The sequence below is a fragment of the Exserohilum turcica genome (assembly GCF_000359705.1).
Source record: "Exserohilum turcica Et28A unplaced genomic scaffold SETTUscaffold_7, whole genome shotgun sequence".
Classification (NCBI taxonomy): domain Eukaryota; kingdom Fungi; phylum Ascomycota; class Dothideomycetes; order Pleosporales; family Pleosporaceae; genus Exserohilum; species Exserohilum turcicum.
In genome coordinates, this window is record NW_007360288.1 from 1,027,421 (window position 1) to 1,045,472 (window position 18,052).

General features: G+C 59.2%; 5 protein-coding genes across 5 annotated transcripts; 2 read left to right on the forward strand and 3 right to left on the reverse strand.

Annotated features, from left to right (window-relative positions):
• Positions 1-694: 694 nt before the first annotated feature.
• SETTUDRAFT_181287 (uncharacterized protein) lies at positions 695-2,482 on the reverse strand (the record flags this gene model as incomplete). The annotated part of the gene is made up of 2 exons (XM_008032178.1): positions 695-1,674; positions 1,936-2,482. The coding sequence occupies 2 exons, from the start codon at positions 2,480-2,482 to the stop codon at positions 788-790; spliced, it is 1,434 nt and encodes a 477-aa protein (XP_008030369.1). The 3' UTR covers positions 695-787.
• Positions 2,483-2,722: 240 nt separating this feature from the next.
• SETTUDRAFT_23279 (uncharacterized protein) lies at positions 2,723-3,828 on the forward strand (the record flags this gene model as incomplete). Its single annotated transcript, XM_008031849.1, has 3 exons — positions 2,723-3,136; positions 3,203-3,673; positions 3,733-3,828. 3 exons carry the CDS (start codon positions 2,723-2,725, stop codon positions 3,826-3,828), a joined length of 981 nt encoding a protein of 326 aa, XP_008030040.1.
• Positions 3,829-4,369: 541 nt separating this feature from the next.
• Positions 4,370-5,157, reverse strand: SETTUDRAFT_98045 (uncharacterized protein; the record flags this gene model as incomplete). Its single annotated transcript, XM_008032179.1, has 2 exons — positions 4,370-4,885; positions 4,948-5,157. 2 exons carry the CDS (start codon positions 5,155-5,157, stop codon positions 4,370-4,372), a joined length of 726 nt encoding a protein of 241 aa, XP_008030370.1.
• Positions 5,158-11,550: 6,393 nt separating this feature from the next.
• Positions 11,551-11,800, reverse strand: SETTUDRAFT_23281 (uncharacterized protein; the record flags this gene model as incomplete). The annotated part of the gene is made up of 2 exons (XM_008031850.1): positions 11,551-11,644; positions 11,694-11,800. The coding sequence occupies 2 exons, from the start codon at positions 11,798-11,800 to the stop codon at positions 11,551-11,553; spliced, it is 201 nt and encodes a 66-aa protein (XP_008030041.1).
• A 146-nt stretch (positions 11,801-11,946) lies between these two features.
• On the forward strand, positions 11,947-13,223 carry SETTUDRAFT_34784 (uncharacterized protein; the record flags this gene model as incomplete). The annotated part of the gene is made up of 5 exons (XM_008031923.1): positions 11,947-12,086; positions 12,357-12,434; positions 12,477-12,772; positions 12,820-12,924; positions 13,036-13,223. The coding sequence occupies 5 exons, from the start codon at positions 11,947-11,949 to the stop codon at positions 13,221-13,223; spliced, it is 807 nt and encodes a 268-aa protein (XP_008030114.1).
• Between the last annotated feature and the right edge of the window lie 4,829 nt (positions 13,224-18,052).

Genomic DNA, 18,052 nt, shown 5'->3' on the forward strand with positions numbered 1-18,052 from the left:
GCTGTGTGGTGCCCACAATTTGCCATGTTGATCATACCCCCTCCAAAGCGCAGAGGCGTCGTCGTGCAACCGAAGACATGTCCCGCCACACTGCATGTGTTGGTTAAGCTTACGACGTGGGGCGGCCGCTGGGTTGCATGCATTTTGCCATGATTGTACATATACACATACATATAGGCGAGCAAGTGACACCGATCTCTGGGTCGCTCGAGTCGGCGCCATCATCGAGTCGCGTCGTATCGTATTATCGTATTCAACGCTGCGCTGGCTGGTGTTACGACTGCCGTGGGTGTACGTATCGCATAGCATCATGACCATGACCTCTCCACACGGCGCGAAAAGCCATCGGCCTGTGGCTTGCAGTGGTTGGGGGGGGGAGGGGGGGGCGGCCGGCTGATGAACAACAGATCATTTAGATTATTCCTCGATGGATCCTGGTCGGCGGCCCGGTACAGCAACTTTGACCGGTAGATCTGTGGCGCACCCCATTGGACCACGCCTATCATTCGCAACAGCAACCGGGCGAAGCCGACTTGACACAGAGTCGCATATGCAGCACCGAGCAAGAGGATTGCGTGGCTTCAACGAGGAAAGAAAAACACGGCACTGCATGTGCCTTGCTCCATCAAGGGTGTATATTATGGTTGGATATTGAACGCCGAGATGCAGTCGACTAGAAAAAAAAACATGGGGTGACTGCCAAAGGGTCTGTAGGTACAGGATACTGTTTCGGAGTCAGGTCGCGGCAAAGCCAAAGGGGGGGTTGGCGGTGAGGTTCGAAAGCGCTTCATGCACCGAGCCCCAAGCCGTGGACAGACTCGTCGTCTCCTAGCGCCAGCCGCACTTCATCCTCACCAACACCTAGCCGCACACGACCGACACGCTCACCGTGTCGGGCCTCTACACCTATTATGCCAGCCTCTGCGAGCTCAGCGGCTGCATGCGCGAGGCCCAGCGCTCTTGCTACCTTGAGGTCCGACTGTTTCGAGCCCATGGCCGCAGCATCGCGGTGCTTCGACGGCGTCAAAGGCTGCATGACGGCGCTGTTGGGAACATTGCTTCTATCGTCTTTTTCCGGCGCCAGTAGGTACTCATGAACAGGCTGTAGTTGACTCATGAGGCCCAAACGTTTGGCTTCATCGATAACGTCTCCTAGCACCGCTTCGCCTATGCCCGAGCGACGGAGCCGTGCCAAGAGCGCCGACAGGAACACTTTGGAGGCCAGCGGTAGAGCCCGCAATGCCTGTTGCAGCGGGCTGCTAGTGGCTTCGTTGATTGCCTGTTTGATCGTCGCCATAGTGACAACGCCTTTGCGCCAAGCAACAAGTCCCGCCTGACCCATCCGACCGTCCGACTCTCCGGTACTTTTGATTGATCGCGAGGATTGCATCGAGCTATCTTTGTTACTCCTACCGGTCCTACTTGGGGTAGCGGGCTGCGCTTCATCGTCTCGGTCCTGTGATTTGATTTCGGCCTCGGTTTCGGCGAGTTCCACCGCTCTTCGACAAATGTCTAACGCGCGTCGAGCATCGCCGCTAACAGCTGCCACTTTGCGGGCTGCAAACTGCACTGCGTCTGGGTGCACAATATTGCCAGGGACGCCTTCAAGTCGAGACTGGATAATCTGCATCAACTGGTCGTACGTGTAGCCAGGGAACGTGATTCGCGTCAGGCCTAAAGGGGGATTAAGCTCGTTAGCCTTTCCGAGGCCGTAAAGAAATACGCCCGATCATGTGGGACGACGCAACGGTATGCATAATTGCGATGTGCACGCCGCTCGTAGCCTCCCTGGTCTACAATGGAATCTTGTTCGTGTTGGGTAGGGATGTGGGAGGTGTACACACAAAAGAAGCGTTTCAGCGCGTGTGGGGCCTTGGGGGGGGGGATATTTTTTTTTTTTTTGCGAAATGGAACAAGGGAAATGTTGGAACTTACCGAGCCGGCTGCTAATCTTATTGCTCAATGTCCGCTCCGGCAGATCCATGGTGTTGGCTACAGCGAGCACAATTAGCCTGCTGTGTCGCAGCCCGGGCCAGTTGAAGAAGTTGTACATGACGGATTGGTTCTTCGTCACAAGCTGGTCAAGCTCGTCCATCAAGACGACGCATGGGACACGGCGCGGGCTTGGGGTGGAAAATTCGCGCTCCAGCAGCTCCAAGGCATGCGAGGGACTCAGGCGGTCGCCGCGCAGCGCCTGCCATAGCAGCGAGTAGGACTGATGCGGGTCTGTGACCTTCATTCCATTGATTTCAACAAAGATGAAGTCATCGAGCTCCTCAGCCTGCACCGAGGCCTGCAGTTGAGCCACCACCTCCCGCACCGTTGCCGTTTTGCCGGTGCCCGGAGTGCCCGAGATGTAGATGCAGGAACCTGAGCCTTCAGTGATGGCAGCCTCCAGATGGCTGTAAACAGTGGAGAACTCCTCCTCGCGACAGGGGAGGGCAGCAGGTACAGACGACACATGGAGTTGGTTGCGAGCCATTTGGAACGGCGAATTCAAAGTCGAGGGATCCAGTACGCGTGTCCCCAGGGGGGTAAACTCTAATTGTTTCTTTATGAGTTTTGCGCGGTAAACGTGTCGAGTAGGCGGTGAGATCATAGCGCTCGCCGCGTCTTTGCCATGCCAAGCCTGCTGCGACGCGTCGTACGGCTCCGCGCCAAGCAAAGCAACAAATAACCCCCGAAACTCCAACTCCCCCCCCCCACTCGACAAACTCCTCCTATGGCTCCCATCAAGCGCTCTCGGGTGGACAAGGCACGGCAGTATCTCGCTGGCGGCGCCGTATTCCGCGAAGACTCAGATGATGAGCTTGGATATGAAGACCACCCATGGGAATGGATCTACCACGACAATGGCGCCGAAGATGCACAGCCTGATGCGAATGCAACACCACGGAAGCGGAAAGCGGCACCTGAATTGCTAGGAAAGCACATAGTGGGCGCCCGCATGGGCAGTTTCAAATGCAAAGTGGGCGATGCCGTCCTGCTCAAGGCAGAGGGTAACCAAGCCTGGGTCGGCATCATCTGTGACTTCTTCGAAGACGTCGACGAGGGCGAGAAGATGGCCAAGTTTCTCTGGTTCTTCTCGGAACAAGAGATTCGAAACCAGAGCAAAAAGCGCACCGACTTTCTCCCTGTGAGCCAGCCCCATCGACACACCTTGTTGCATTGATGAGTTGGGAACTGACTGCGAACCAACTAGAATGAGCTCTATATATCCGCCGCCTTTGATGAGAACCCGCTCGCCTCAATCAACGGCACAGCCAAGATTGTCTCCCTGGAACGCTTCCAGGAACTATACCCTACAGGCGTGAAAAAGTCGTCCAAGGATTACGGCAAGATTTTTGTCTGCCGGAGAGGCTGCAACACACGCACAACTACGTATACATCCGAGTTCATATGGGAGCATGTATACAATACCGCCGACGATATTCAGTCACTGGTCCATCTGGTACAGAGCCAGACCAAAGCGACGCGAAGGGGTCCTGGTCGGCCCAAAAAGCAGCAGCAGCAGCACAAAGACCTGGATGAATTCGTGATTCCAGATTCGACGGAGCAAGACGAGCCTGAGACCCCGCGGAAGCGCCGGAAACTCAAAGATGCAACTACGCCTACCTCGTCAAGGAAGAGCCCCGCGGTGCGCAAGTTCCTCACTCCGTCGCATAAGAGAATCGTACCGCCAGCAGCAGCAGCAGCATGCACCTGCACAAGGCAATATTTACACAGGCGCAGAACGTATCACGAACAAACATGTGCACAGAAGTTGAGGAGATGATGGATATATTTCATGTCCGTACAAATTGTGGCCCAGGCTCGCACTGGCACTGAGCTCACGTCCTCTTGATGAGGTACTATCTTATGTATTCATGGCGCAAAAAAAATCAGACTTTGTCAAGAGAGACAACCCCCAGCCATCCGCCTCCCAAAAAAACGCCAGATGTTCTTTCCCTCCCAAGGTCAAGGGAGGGAACTCTGCCGAAACGACCGACGCTGACCATGCAGTACAAAGAAAAACAAACGTGTAGTAATGACAAGAGATGGAGAGAGGTAGAGTTCCCCCGAGAAGAAGTGGTAGTGGTAGAAGAAGAAGTAGAAGAAGAAGAAGTGGGAGAAGAAGTAGAAGTGGGAGAAGAAGTAGAAGAAGAAGTGGGAGAAGAAGTAGAAGAAAGGGGTTTTGACGCCAGCGCACCAGGATTCCAGCTCAGACTGAGGGGAGGGGATGCATGGGCGGGGTTCGCGGCATCGAGTTGGGAGTTGTTGGGTAGTCCGTGTCCGAGTGCTCAAGCGGCGGCGTGGTCGTCTGCCGGAGTCGTCAGCGGATGCTCGGCGAGGGAGTAGCAGCGGCGAGTGCAAGAGCTGAGGGGGTCGTCTATGCGTAGTATGGCTGGCGGGCGGGGAGCCTTACTGAGTGTGCGTACGAGTGTGGTGGTGGGATCTCGATGCCGCCAATGGCAGCGTAGCCGACGCCAAACGGGCTCATGTCCTCCTCGGAGTAGTAGTCCTGCTTCATGCCGGGGACCAGGCTTGGCAGCGGCGTCGAGTACGACGACGAGTGTGGCGGGGGCAGGTAGGCGTAGCTTGGCATGTCGGTTGCGAGCGTGGTGGGTATTGTGTGGTAGGGTGAGGCTGAGTAGGGCATGGAGTAGGCCACGGCATCGGGGGCAGGATACGAGGAAGAGTAGGCAACGGAGAAGGGAGGGGGGCTGGTGGACAGCTGCCTGGTGTACTGGTGGGAAAACATGCGGTCCTCGGCTGGCGGGGTTGTGTAGGAGGACTCGGAAGAAGAGGGTGAGGGGAACTCCTGGCGGGGTGGTGATGGTTGGGGTGGCTGCAGCTCGGCAGGCTTCTGTTCAGGTGAAGCTGAGCTCGAGGCAGCACGGCGCTCCTGCAGGCTGAATTAGCACACGACGCGGGGACAGGCAGGAGGCATACGAGGGGCAGACTCACCAAGTCTTCGAGCCTCTTCTTGAGCTTCTTGCGGTAGTTGCGCTGGGCAATGCGGTTCTGTATCCGCCTGCGCTCGGCGAGATCTGAGATCTTTGTCCAGTCCTCGTTGGGGTTGGCCGAGGCGGAGAAGGCTGAGGAGGTGCCCGAGTATCTGGTGGAGGTGGTGGCCGAGGCCGTAGTGGGATACGGGTAGGCCGAGTGTCGATGCATGGTGTGCACGAGGAGATGTGATGTGGGGGAGGGGGAGAGAGAGGGAGAGGACGAGAGCGAGGACGAGAGTGATGGACGAGGAGAAGTAGGTGGTGGACTTGAGCAAAGAACTGGCAGGCTGTGGTGTTATTAATGCTCGAGGCGTGGTGGAGGGCAGCTGGGGAGCAGGACATTATATTTATCTCGCCGTCACCAGCAGCAGCAGCAGCAGCGGCGTGCGCAGTCGTTCGAGTGGAGCACAGACAGGCAGGCTAGTGTTGGTCCCCAGCTTCAGGCCGTCGCAGGCAACACCCCGGTCTTCGCGATGCCGGCTCGAGCATTGCTCAATTTGGTAGGGTTTGGAGGGACCCTGGCCGGTGGACATTCACCGACTGCGGTCTTGTAAATTTAGTATGGGCGCTAGTGCAAGCTGGCAGCGGGCCAGTGAGCGTTGGGCAGGCCAGGGCGGCGCAGGCGTCTGAGGGCACGGCAGCGTCGGACGCGGCGGGCCAGGGTGCGTAACAAAACGGCGGGCGGCGAAAACGGGCTACTGGGGGAGCGGTGTCTCTCAGTCTGCCCCCCCTCGCCCCCCCTGCCGCGCTCCTGTGCCCTGCCCTGCCCGGCCCTGCCCTGCCCTGCCCTGCCCTGCCCTGCCCTGCCCTGCCCTGCCCTGCCCTGCCCTGCCCTGCCCTGCCCTGCCCTGCCCTGCCCTGCCACGCCCTGCTCTGCCCTACACACCCTGCGTACGTGCCTGCTGCCCTGCCCCGTGCGCGCCTGCCCTGTGGTGCCCTGCCCCTCCCCTGCCCGGCCTGCCCTGCCCCTCCGCCCCTCCAGCTGCCCAATGCTCTGCGCAGGACAGCCCTATGCATCTTGGCCGTGGCCGCGACGACCTGACGGACTGACGGACTGGCACGTTGACAGAACCTCGCCCGGCGCCCGGCTCTGGCATGTCTCCGGCCCTGCGGGTGCGCGAGCGCGGGCGGGCGAGCGAGCGAGCGAGGGCGCCATGGACATTGAGCGAGCGCGAGGGCGACGGTGCGTGAGTGAGTGCCTGGGTGCGTGAGTGTGTGAGTGAATGTGTGTGTGAGTCTATGTGTGAGTGAGTGCGCGAGTGCCACCGCCGCCGCCGCCCCTTCCTTCCCCCCCAGTAGCCCTCCACATCGACATCCACATGCACATCCACAAGGCACCACCACCGCCAGCCAACCTCTCACCATCGCCGCCGCCGTCCTCTCACCATCGCCCGCGCCCGCGCCCATCTCCTCCCCTTCTTCCTTCTTCCTCGCCGTGGCCCTTCTTCCATCACGCGTCGGCTTCCATACGGAACCGTCTCGGCCCCGTCTGCTCCTGCTCCTGCTCCTGCTCCTCGTCCGCGCCAGCCGTGCCCTCCATGACGACTATGCCACATGCACCAGCGCGCTGGGGGCCGCAAACCACACCACGCACCCTTCCATCTCGTGCGCGCTGTCTCTGGGTAGACTCGCACTTGCACCACCCGCCCCCACCGCCATTGGCCGCTCCACCGCCTTGTTCGCCCGCTCGCTGCCTACATACGTCGTGCATGTGCAATTGCTCGTCCCGCCTGTCCACACCGCGACTTGTCGCTGCGTATAGCCTGCTGCTCCCTCTCGCATGCCATGCCTTCTCTACACCTAGGTCTACACTAGATGCTCTTGTCGTGGGGGAATAGGAACGCGGCGCTCCAGGAGCATATGCTGCTTTCAGCCTAGCCCCGCGCCCACCAGCAAGCCCGCCGCTGCACCTAACCCTCTGCTTTGTCACTCTCTCCGCCTCCGCCTCCGCCTCCCCTCCAAGCAACCAAAAAGTGCGCTGCGCTGCGCTGCGCAACGCGCCCCGCCTGTCCAAGCCACGACAAGAGCCCCAGAGTTTCGCTCGAACAAGCGTCTCACCTTCTCACCAGCCCTACGCATCCTTCCATGGCCTGCCGCAGCCGCATCAGCACCTTACTGCAGTGTCGGTGAGTTGACAGCCCACAAGCGCGAAGCCCAAAGCTTGTTGCGCGTCCAAACACCAATGACCTGGGGCCAATGGCTGCCTGGCAATGCCCCTCCAATCACTCGCTGCAGACCAGCAGACCAAAAAGACTACTAGACGTCTATTGATGGCATCTCACCAACACTACTACATACGCCCGACGCCTTGCAGTGGTGGGGGGGCTTGGTCGGCTTTGGCTTGCACGAGCCGCGGCCCACCAAGCTCCAACCTATCAACCCCTCCCCATGTTCCAATTCCGGACGACGACGGAAATGCTTTGCTGGATGCTCAACCCGCGCCTAATACAGCAGTTGGCACACAAGCCGAGGGAAGCATCCCCCTCGCTCGCAGCCATGTGCTGCTGGACATGGTCCTCCGTCCGACGCCAACTATTATTACCATGGCATGCCCTGCCCGCACTGCAGAGGACAGCTGTGCGACGACTGCAGAAACCCCGCCAGGCGGCTATGTTGTAAATTCAGGCAACCAAGCCGTACGCGAAGCCCTTTGGTCGATTCGCGCCTGGCTAAAGTATTCCCAAAGCCATGTCTCTACCGTGTGCGGTGGGCCCTGACGCCCGGCGAGCAACGAAGCAATTCTAGCCTCACTCTGGAGATTGAAGTGGGGGCGAAGGGGGGGGGGGCGAATTACCATTGGGATAGCCAATAGACTCGAGGGCAGATATCTTTCCTTGAGACATGCCGGTGGGCGGCGACACTCGCAAGATGCTGCGTCTCAAAGTGCAAGAGGGCCAATTTCCATGCCGAGCGAGGTGGGGGGGCACACTACATACAGCATCGGCCCATCGTACGAGGAAGCGGGAACGCGACCCATGTCAACTTCGGCGGCTCCTCATTCCCAGTAGTTGTATAGTTCAGACACGACACGGTCGCCATGTTACAGTACCAGTTGACAGCGAGCAGACTTGGTACCTTTGTTGTTTGTGCCAAATACCACGTCAGCGCCTGGAACACCCCATTGCCGCCCCAGGAGAATCCGTCTTGGTTATACAAGGCTAAAGCACAAGAGAGGGCAGGTATGTATGGCACAAGTGGTGAAGCGTTGGAGTTTTGGAAGATTCGATACGTGGCCACTGCAGGCAATGCGGTGTCTTCGCTTGCAGAAGAAGAGGGGAGGGGGGGGGCGTGGGTTGCTGTGCAGTATGGCCGGTGACTGCAGTCATTGCATTGCACGCGCAACGGCGGGGAGAGCAAATGGTGAAACTGTGGCTCTCTCTCTCTCTTTCTCTGTGTGTGTGTCTGTGTGTGTGTATATGTGGGTGTGTATATGTGACCTGTTCCGACGGTGAGCGTGTAAGGCGGGAGGATCCATGTGGTGCTGATTGCGGCTAGCAGCAGCGCCCATGGCTGCTGGCGCGAGCTGGCGGGCGCGTCTGAGTGGTGGAAGCAGTCGCGACTCGAGCCAAAAGAGCCTTTGCAGGGCGCGACATGACCGTTCTGTCGGGCGTTCCGATGCCATCTCACCGCTCGACGCCATACCAATCCGGCAGTGGCAGCCAGGCTGGGGGGGGGAGGGGGATGCATGCCATGTAACCCCATGTGGGCTCTTGGTAGCTAGTGCTAGCAATGGTTCGCTGGCCACGTTTCTGCCCGGCACGAGAGACAGCCAAGGCGCGAGGCAGAGGCACACAGCGACGGCGACGGCGACGGCGAGAGAGGTCGCCAGGCGCTAGGCCGTGTCAATAGGTGTTCTTCGGCGGCGCTGGTTTGCACGTCTCGACAACTGAGTTTGGGCTATTAGCCGCTGGGTTCATGCTGGCTCTGCTAATCTTATCATGACGGGCTGGCAGGCGGCCTATATTTAGCGCCCGCTCTACCAAGTCGAGCCGGCCTCTTTTCTGACGACAGCGCCCTGCAGCCCTACGGCGCAGACGAGCGCAGACGGGTGTACTTGTCGCAGCTGGCTGGCACGCAGGCATGAGCCCAGCAAGCCATGCGACGCGTGAGCTCTGCGGCGTGTGTCTTGGGGGGTGCATGTGTGGTCGAGGGAGCACAGCGGAATCAGGTGAGGGGTAAGTCGAGGCCATCTGGGCCAGGCCTGCGCACCATCGACTTGACCGGCCGCTGGGCGTAACCGGTACGCGGGCACGACCAGCGCCGTGGGAGCGCTGCACCTGCACCTGCACCTGTCATGAGCGTCCCACGGCAAGCCATGGACATGGACACAGAGAGGGCGAGAGCCCCTTATGGTCCCCAAGTAACGACAGAGGATCAGAGGGCCTGGTGCGCAGCGTCGAGCACCCTCGCTTACAGTGGCCTGGGCGTGTGTGTGTGTGTGTGTGTGTGTGTGTGTGTGTATTGTATACATGGCCAAGCGCCCATGGCAATGTTGCAGCATCGACTTGACCGATGACGATTGGCGCATCCCATCCGTCCACCCACCCACACACGCATCCATGCATGCATCCAACCATCCAACCAACCATCCATCCATCCATCCAGCCAGCCATCCAGCCATCGATACAAGGGCAGGCGAGGGCGTGGCAGGCCTCGTGGCAGTCGGGCTCCATGTTTCGCGAAGCCATTTGCGCAATCACAGCACGCTCTGGTTCCGTCATGCTGCAGCCTCGACCCCCCCAAGGCAGAATCCTGCTGAGGGCTGTGGCTGCATCAGCCGCAACACGCCGTTTGCAGACAAAGAGAGGGGCGCCAAACACGCGTGCAATCACACCCGCAATCACAGGCCACGCCATGGGCATGAGCAGGAGCATGAGCACGGCGCTGCCTTCTTCACCCTTTTCCCTCGCCCGGCAATTTCTCTGCAACCCATTCCCTGGCTGTCGAGCCCTTCTCATGGGAACCGGCAAGTTCCATGACGAATCCCTCCAAGCCACCACGACGCCATGACTCTGGCCCGCTCGGGCCCAAACGTGTGCGGCCGGTCCAAATAAGAGCCAACGGCCAAACGGTGCAGCCACATTGGGCCAGGGCGGGCCATTGTGAAGCGCAACATAATTCCACGTCTGGTGTGCACAAGCTTACTTTGCCTGCGCAGATCCCATCCGCCGCCCACCTCGCAACATGGCGCAGTTTCCTGTACGCGACTCGACTCGACTCGACGACACACCCACACCCACACCCACAACGCGTGTATTCTTCTCCTCCTGCCTGTTCACGCTGCGCTTAGGGCGGCCGTGCCGGTGCCAAAATTCCACCGGGTAGCCCAAGTGGCTTGCATCCGAAGTGGCTGCCAGTCTGCGTGCTCCCACGCCCGCCACTCCGTTCAAGCACGCCAAAGTCGCGATATCTCTCTATAGCACATACATGTAGTTTGGTGTGGGTGGCTGTCATCCCACACGATCAGCAAGCGATGCCCCACCACGCAATCCCCATCCAGGAACCTTGCCGCAGACGTTTGCCCCATGGCACCACCCACCGGCCCCAAGAAAATCAAACAGCCCCCCGACCAACTAACCATCCATCCAGCCAACCACGCCCAATATGCCTCGTGTGCCCGCTGCACTCTCCCTCCCGAGCGCCAGGCGGCCGAGTCATTTGCGTGCAACACCATTGGGGTCCTGTTATTTGGCCTTTGTTTCCGTCGTGCAGAAACACTCGTGCCCGTTCGCCAGGCGGCGAGGTGAGGCGACGCGCGAGGGATCAGACATGCGAGTCAGGATCGTCAAGCCGTCCCGGTGCTTAAGCCTGGCAGGGCCGTGGAGAGGAGCTACCGCGGTTTCGCCCGTGATTGGACGCCACACGGCCTTCTGTATCGAGCAATCCCATTATCCACGCCCACGCCAACACCAACGCTGCCTACGCGACTTGCACATCCGCCTGTGACGCATCCAGCAGAGGAACCAGGACGGCTCTGCCTCGACGCCGCGCAACCCTGATAGGGCTGAAGACGGAAACTTGCTCAACGAGGCCTTAGCACTATCGCTGAACACCACTGCCACTGCCACCACCCACACCGGAGCTACTCTCTTATATCCGCAGCATCATCATGCTCGTCATCGGTCACTTCTTGTGCCCTTTTCTTTTGAGCCAAGGTGCTAGGCAGCCGATTGGAAAGCAACGCGGTAGCAGGCTCTGGCTTTCGCAAGAAGCGCTTGCGGCACTGCGTCGTCCATGGTCTGCACATGACGGCGTGCCGAAACGCAGTGTGACGACTACCAAGGCAAAGCTCGGCATTGTGGCAACACATTCACTCACCTCTGGCCCCCAACCAGTTTGCCTGGCTGCATGGCCTGCGAACAGTGCACATCTAGAGCACACCTACAACAAGACATGGTTATTACTTATCGAGGGCGGTGCAGGTTGGTGGTTGCTGGATAATACAGACCATGCAGTTACCCCGCGCTTGCACCCCTCCATGTACACCTACTACACCTATGCCTACACCTGGTCGTGGGTTGCAAAAAAAAAAGATGCAAGTCATCAGATGGCCCGATGACAGTCACAAGTCCGAGGCAAAGACTCGAAGCTCCGACTTGTCTTTGCCATGGCCCGTCTGCTCGTGCCCGCAGCCATTGACAGCCGAGTGATTGCGCCTATCTTTCAGCTGCTGGGTCATGAGGCTTGCCACGAATGCAACCATACGTGTCTGCAGCGCAGTCGAGCCCACCAAAAGCGGAAATAAGAGGTGGGCCAATGGCAGCGCTCGTCACCGCAGGCGTGCTTGCTAATCCTGTGAGGAGCAGCTCCATGGAGAGTGACGCAGGCAGCGAAAAAGGCATCCCACTGTCGAAATAGCAGCGTTCCACATGTGGAAGTATGGTGCGAAATGGTGTTGCTCGCCTCGTCGACTTGAGCGTCTGGCCGGGCGTGGGGCTGCTGCGACCACGACTGCGCCATGACGCATCCAAGCCAACGTGCTAGTGTCGAATGGGCCAGCGGGAGAGCAGTCGGACGCACTACACCGTCTACCGTCCGTGGACAGAAGGCTGCCACGGCGGAGGTTCCAAGGAAATGGGATGACGAATCAAGTGGGGGGTGGAGGAGCAGTCGGCGGCGGCGGCGGCGCCATAACGCCTCAGGATTGAGTTGTGAATGGCATTTTCGTTCTGCAGTGCTATGCCGCGCGAAACATGCCAGAAAGAGTGTTAGGCACGCGACGAGAAGCCGGGCGGGCACTCGGTGTCCGGCTGGTCGTCACGTGCGATTGCGAGAGAGGGACGCGGCACGGAGCTGACTCCGCAAAGCCCCACTGGGCAGCATCACCACACACACTGCACACACACACACACACACACACACACACAGGCACACAGGCAGGCTGGTGCGGGCGTCGAGTGGAATGATACAGTGGCAGTGGCGCAAACATCCTTCGCGCACCCAACTGTAAGTGTTATTTGCGAGGTTGTTCCTTGGCCTCGCGCGCAGCCCTGGCGACGACGACGGCGGCGGCGGCAACAACAGCAACAACAACAACGACGACGACGACAATGACAAGTACAAGCGGCACGCCTCTGCCCTCTGGCGGGCTCCGCGCGACGCCCGGCTGTCTCAAGGCGACAGCGCTGTCGGTTTCACAATGGCGATGCAGTTCGCACCATGGACGACTTCCAGACGACCAAAACATCTGCGCCACGCCTGGCGCCCGCCAACCAGCAGCGGCCGCTCCACACGGTACTCGGGCCCTGGCACCGCCTGCACCGCCTACATACAGGCGGCAGGCGGTATGCCCCCATGTCATTGGGGATCAGAGCGCGTGGCTCGCCAAAAGATACATTACATACGCACGCACGCGGCATCGAGGGCGGGCAAAAGCTCTCTACTACCACGACGGAAGCAGAAGCTTTGGCAGCGTGCCCTAGCGCCGGTAACTATCGTAAGCCGCTAAGCACTCAATCCATCCCTCTGCTTTGGCCGCCAACGGTCGTTCTGTCGGTAATTCCGCCCTCTTGACCTCCTGCTTGGCGGACCAGCACCCTCCTGCCAGCCCGCACGCCAGCCCCCAAGCAGCGCGCGCCCATGTCAGCCTTGCGCTCCTACTCCCACGCTAATCGCCCATCATTCCATCGAAGCCCGCAAACGAGCCGGCGAATCAGCGATCGGCAGGCCAAGGGCTGCAACGAGCACGAGCAAGAGAGCAAAGAGGGCAAGAGGGCAATGGCGCTTGGGCGCTAGGTCGCTTGGAGCCATGGCGGAGAAGGGCCGCAACGCTTGCCTGAAGCGGCATGGCGCGGTGATCCCCTGGCGGAGGGCCTGCTGGTTCGTGCCAGCTAGAGCCCAAGCCCGAGTTTAGGTGTAGGGCAGTCGGCGATTTGTGACGACGGCCTCGCATTTGCACGCAGGGCCGCCGGAGCCCGAACACGGAGGGAAACACGCTGTCGGGTCCGACCAGGGCGTCTCTTCTCCTTATCGAAACATGCACCTTAGCCAGCTTGGGCTTGCAGACGCCCGGCAGTTGCGCCTCTGGCAAATGGCGGTCGCATACGACGTGGAATAAAACCGTCCTCGACAGATATGGCCGTGTTTTATTACCCCGGATTTCTCCCACGTTGGCACGTTTGAGTCGTTAGTCAGCACTCAAATTGGGCCGAGGCGATTGATTGACGGGGGGGAACTAACCACCCTACTCCACGGACGGTTGCTCGCGCAAGGGCTTACTGATCTGATGGTCGCGAACGTTGTAGGGCTGAACAGGACAGCCCTTAGGCCGTCCGTCCACGCGGGGGGCGGGCGTGAGCCACCAGCGGGCTGTCTGACAGGTTTCCTCTCTCATGCTGCGTCCCTTGTCTCACGCGCCTTACCTTACTACAGCATACACACTTAAACATGACGTCGCTGATCAGAAGAAGACAAAAAAAGGTTATGACATGAAAGAATAGGCCCTAACTCCCCGGCTTGGGTTCGTTTTGTGCGGGCGCGTGGTTGTCGCCCTTCTGCACCTACACACACACCCCTCCCCTACTCGCCTCACTCGGCGGGTGCACTGAATCCAAACTCACCTCAACATAAGGCATTTCAAACACACGAGACCCATGTTCAGACAAGGCACGCGCACACAATGCACATGCACTCAAGGCACTGTGCGGAACGCGCAAAAGCCAACAATACCCTGTCTTAGGATCTTTCCGTGAAACATGACAGGAGCCCCCCCCCCCTATGCTTGAAGCTGGGACGACCTGGTGACACGTCCTCCCCCTTGGACTCCCAACCGCCGCCGGCCATTTCGGCGCAACCACACAGGACCGAGTTCCGATTGTCTCTCGATTGCTCGAAAGGTGGTACACAATCAACGCTTGCCGGGCGCCCCGAGTCGTGGACTGCAAATCCGGCCCTTCCGTGTGCGATTTGCTCCGGGTGTACCGTCGCTACGTACGGCATATTCCACCCACACGGACGCTCAAGGTACACGTAGACATGCAGGTTGCTAAACAGATCATCAACGACTAGTGATCGCGAGGCTAACTTGACTCACCATGCTCCATGCAGCTGCCGTACTTGGCCCCCGTCCGTCGTGGGCAGAGTCGCTCCGACTTGATTTTCCTGCTCCCTTTGTTCGCGCCGATTCCAAAGATGCGGTGGGCAGAGCGACCTACACCCGTGCGCATGGTCGGCGTGTGTGGTGTGTGTGTGTGTGTGTGTGTGTGTATAGGTACGGCAGTTGAAAGTTTGCATCACGGAGACGTGACCGATGGAAAAGTGCGGCCATGTCGGCGATGTGGTTGACTTGATGCTTTTCCGCGGCCAGACGTCATACACACACGGCTTCCTTTTCCTTTGGCCCCTCGTGCTCGTCATTTCTCCTGGCGGGCCAGCTAGGAGGGTCGGTGAGACCAAAGTGCCAGAGTTGCGACAAAAGCGGCCAGCTCGTGGTTTTAGGCAAGGAACGCACCCAGGGTTCAAGGCAAAGAGAAGGCAGAAAAAGGCACACACACACAGCTATGTGTTGTAAGGATGCAGCGGCTTGGCTCGTGGAACCCTGCATGAAGGGTGCCGGCGTACCAGCAGGCAAAAAAAAACTCCCCCCCACGACACAGACACACGACGACGACGACACACAGGCACCAGTGGGTTGACAGAGTTGAGACACTGAAAGGTACACGTTGTGTGCTAGACCTGAAAGGGGGGCGCGTATGTTGCAGTACACTTGAGGGGGGCTATTTGGGACAGAATAGGGCCGTTGAGGCCGTTGACACTTGGAGGGCAGCCAGCCGCTTTGGCGCTATAGTGAGGGAATTACCGCCTCACCCTCCGGCTTGTTCCAACTGCCGTAGTGTGTACCGCCACGCAGGAACGTATTTTTTTTCCAAATTTTTTTCGTCGACTTGCCCTTCGCTTCGCTTGGAGACGGGTTAAGATTAAAAACGTTAATAATAATGAAAAAAGGGGAGCACAGAAGAAGATGGACAGAAGAGGGAGAGAAAAGGGAAAGGTACGTTTACTAATCCCTTGCACCCCCTCCTCCCCCCCCCTCCAAAGCGGTGATGGCGCCGAGTGATGGATGGGAGATTTTTGGTGCCGTTGTCGCGCTAGTGGGTGGGAGCTATGTCTATCTATGACCATCGTGTGTGTCGTCCATGTATAGTGGCTTTTGCGAGATGCATGGACAGCACTGGTGGCAGAGAAGCTGGGACAAAGCCGACTCGGCCGACGTGGCCCCGCGATAGGCTTCTCCGAGGGCAGCAGCAATGAATAACCAGAGCGATTCATCACCAGGTGAGTGATAGCAAAGTCATTCGATGGGGTGAGATGTTTGACGAGAATTGTATCATGGTTGGTGGTTGGTGTTTGGGCAGGGGGGATGGAGGCGAAGGTTGCTTACTTGGTTGTCCACATTTATCCAGGCAAGACGGACTAATAGCGACCCCCCAGCAGTGAGTATGTATAATTCGCGGCGCTCGCGTGGGCGCGCGCGCACACACACACACACACACACACACACACACACACACACACACACACACACACACACACACACGGTATTTTGGCAGCGCGTACGTATATGCAGGCGTGGCAGGCAAGCTGTTATGCTATAGCCCATGTGTTTCTGCTATATTGCAGTGGTGGTGTGATCGACGTTTGCGCGGTAGGCCAGGCAGAAAGATGCACGATCACGATCATGAGTGAGCGGACCACGCAGGACGGTCCGCCTCACCACACGAACCATGACCCATTCAGCAAGGACGGCCATGATTTACCGTGGATTCTGGGTGCGTTCTGGCGAGGCAGAGCAGCACAAGGGAAGCCGAGGCAAGGCAAGGCAAGGGCCGGAAAAAATATGGCCGGCGGTGGGCGCAACACAGACACAGATGCAGACAGAGACACGACCACCACACGACACACATGGACACACAGACGCACAGACGCACGCACACACAGGCACAGACAAGCAGGCACAGACAGCAGCAGCCGACTGGGGTGCTCGACGATCTGCCTTACCAAGGCGATCTTATTAGCAATGGCTAGCCACAGCCTCCCCCCCCCAGCCGTTTCCAGCCCAGGCTAATGGAGGAGAAATAGCAGCTGAGGGAAATTAAATCGAGAGCAAGAGAGACGGGTGGGCGATGCTAGCCAAACGCGCCCTGACTCGCAGAGCCACGACGACTACACGCTACCACTACACGGGTAGTTTGGCGAGCGCTCGGGCCAAGAAGGGGTGGCTGCGGTGGAGGCGGCGACACCAGCGCCCCAGTGCCAGCGACCAGCGACCAGCGACGGCGACCAGCGACGGCGACCAGCGACGTCCATGCCATGTTGCTGGTACACGCACACCACACTTGTGTCTGCCAGCGATGCTGGACTGCCAGACTGCCTGCGCTGGCCGCCCGCCGGGGACGGGCCCACGGGCGACGAAGGGGAATGCCTGTCTGCTGCTGTGCTTGTATTCCACTTGGGCGCGACGCAATCACGCTCACGAGCTCGCCCAAACACCTGTCATGCCATTCTGCCCCCCCCATACATCCATGGACACAGACATGACGGGACACACGCCAAGCCATGGGGACGTCGTTTGCCAACCCGTTCGACGCTGCGGTGCCAAGCATCCTCCTTCCTCTTTACCACGCTGCTCGGGGGGGGGGGGACGCGAGCGAGGGGCCACGCTTGCCAGTGCCAGTGCCGGTGCTCCTCGCCCAAGGATCCTCGCCATGCTCGCCGACGCCCGCACGTGCGTGCATTTGTCAACTTGGCGATCTGGATGTATCCATGGGGGGTAGTGGGGATCTCGAGTGTATGGGCAGCAGCCTGGGTGTGCTATGGTGGCCATGGACGGCGGCGAGGAGAGAAAGGCGGCGCTGATCGCGGAAATCCAGAACCGACGTGTGCGTAATAGCAGCAAAAAGGGTCGTCGCCTCGACACTCCCTCGTTACATAATCACCCGCGCCCCGATGCGGAAAGTCGCCGTTTCGGAACCGCGCGGCTGGGCTTGCCTAGTTGGGACAGTCCAATCGAGGCTCGGGCATTACTGAGCCATGCTGCTGCTGCTGCTGCTGCTGCCACTGCTACTGCTGCTACTGCTGCGCCATGAGGCGGAACAAGCCCGAGACAGCGCTACCGCCTTGGGTACAGACCTGGCGTGTTCTGCCGTGTGCGGTGTGCGATACGACTCAATACGACTTTCGATACGACGGCGATACGATGCGCGAATCAGCATCACCACGGGGGGGTTATCAGATCGTCCTCATCACCCATCATCTCTCCATCGTCATGCATTTGCCTGCCAGCCGTCACCGTGTGTTGTCGACTCGTTCTCCTGTACACTTGACTTGCTAGTGTTGCCCCCGATACAGTTTCCCACCCCCATGCACTTTCACTCACTGACAATGCTACCCCCGCCAAACCTCCCGCTTTGGAATCATCTTTCCCCTTCTCTCCCCCCTTCTTCTTGGCTCTTGAATCGAAAAAAAGAAAAAAACACTCGTGTGAAGCCTCGACCTGCCCGTCCATGTACGCATGCTGACCCCACATGGACGAGTCTAAAACACCCAGTTGCAATCACCCCCCCCCC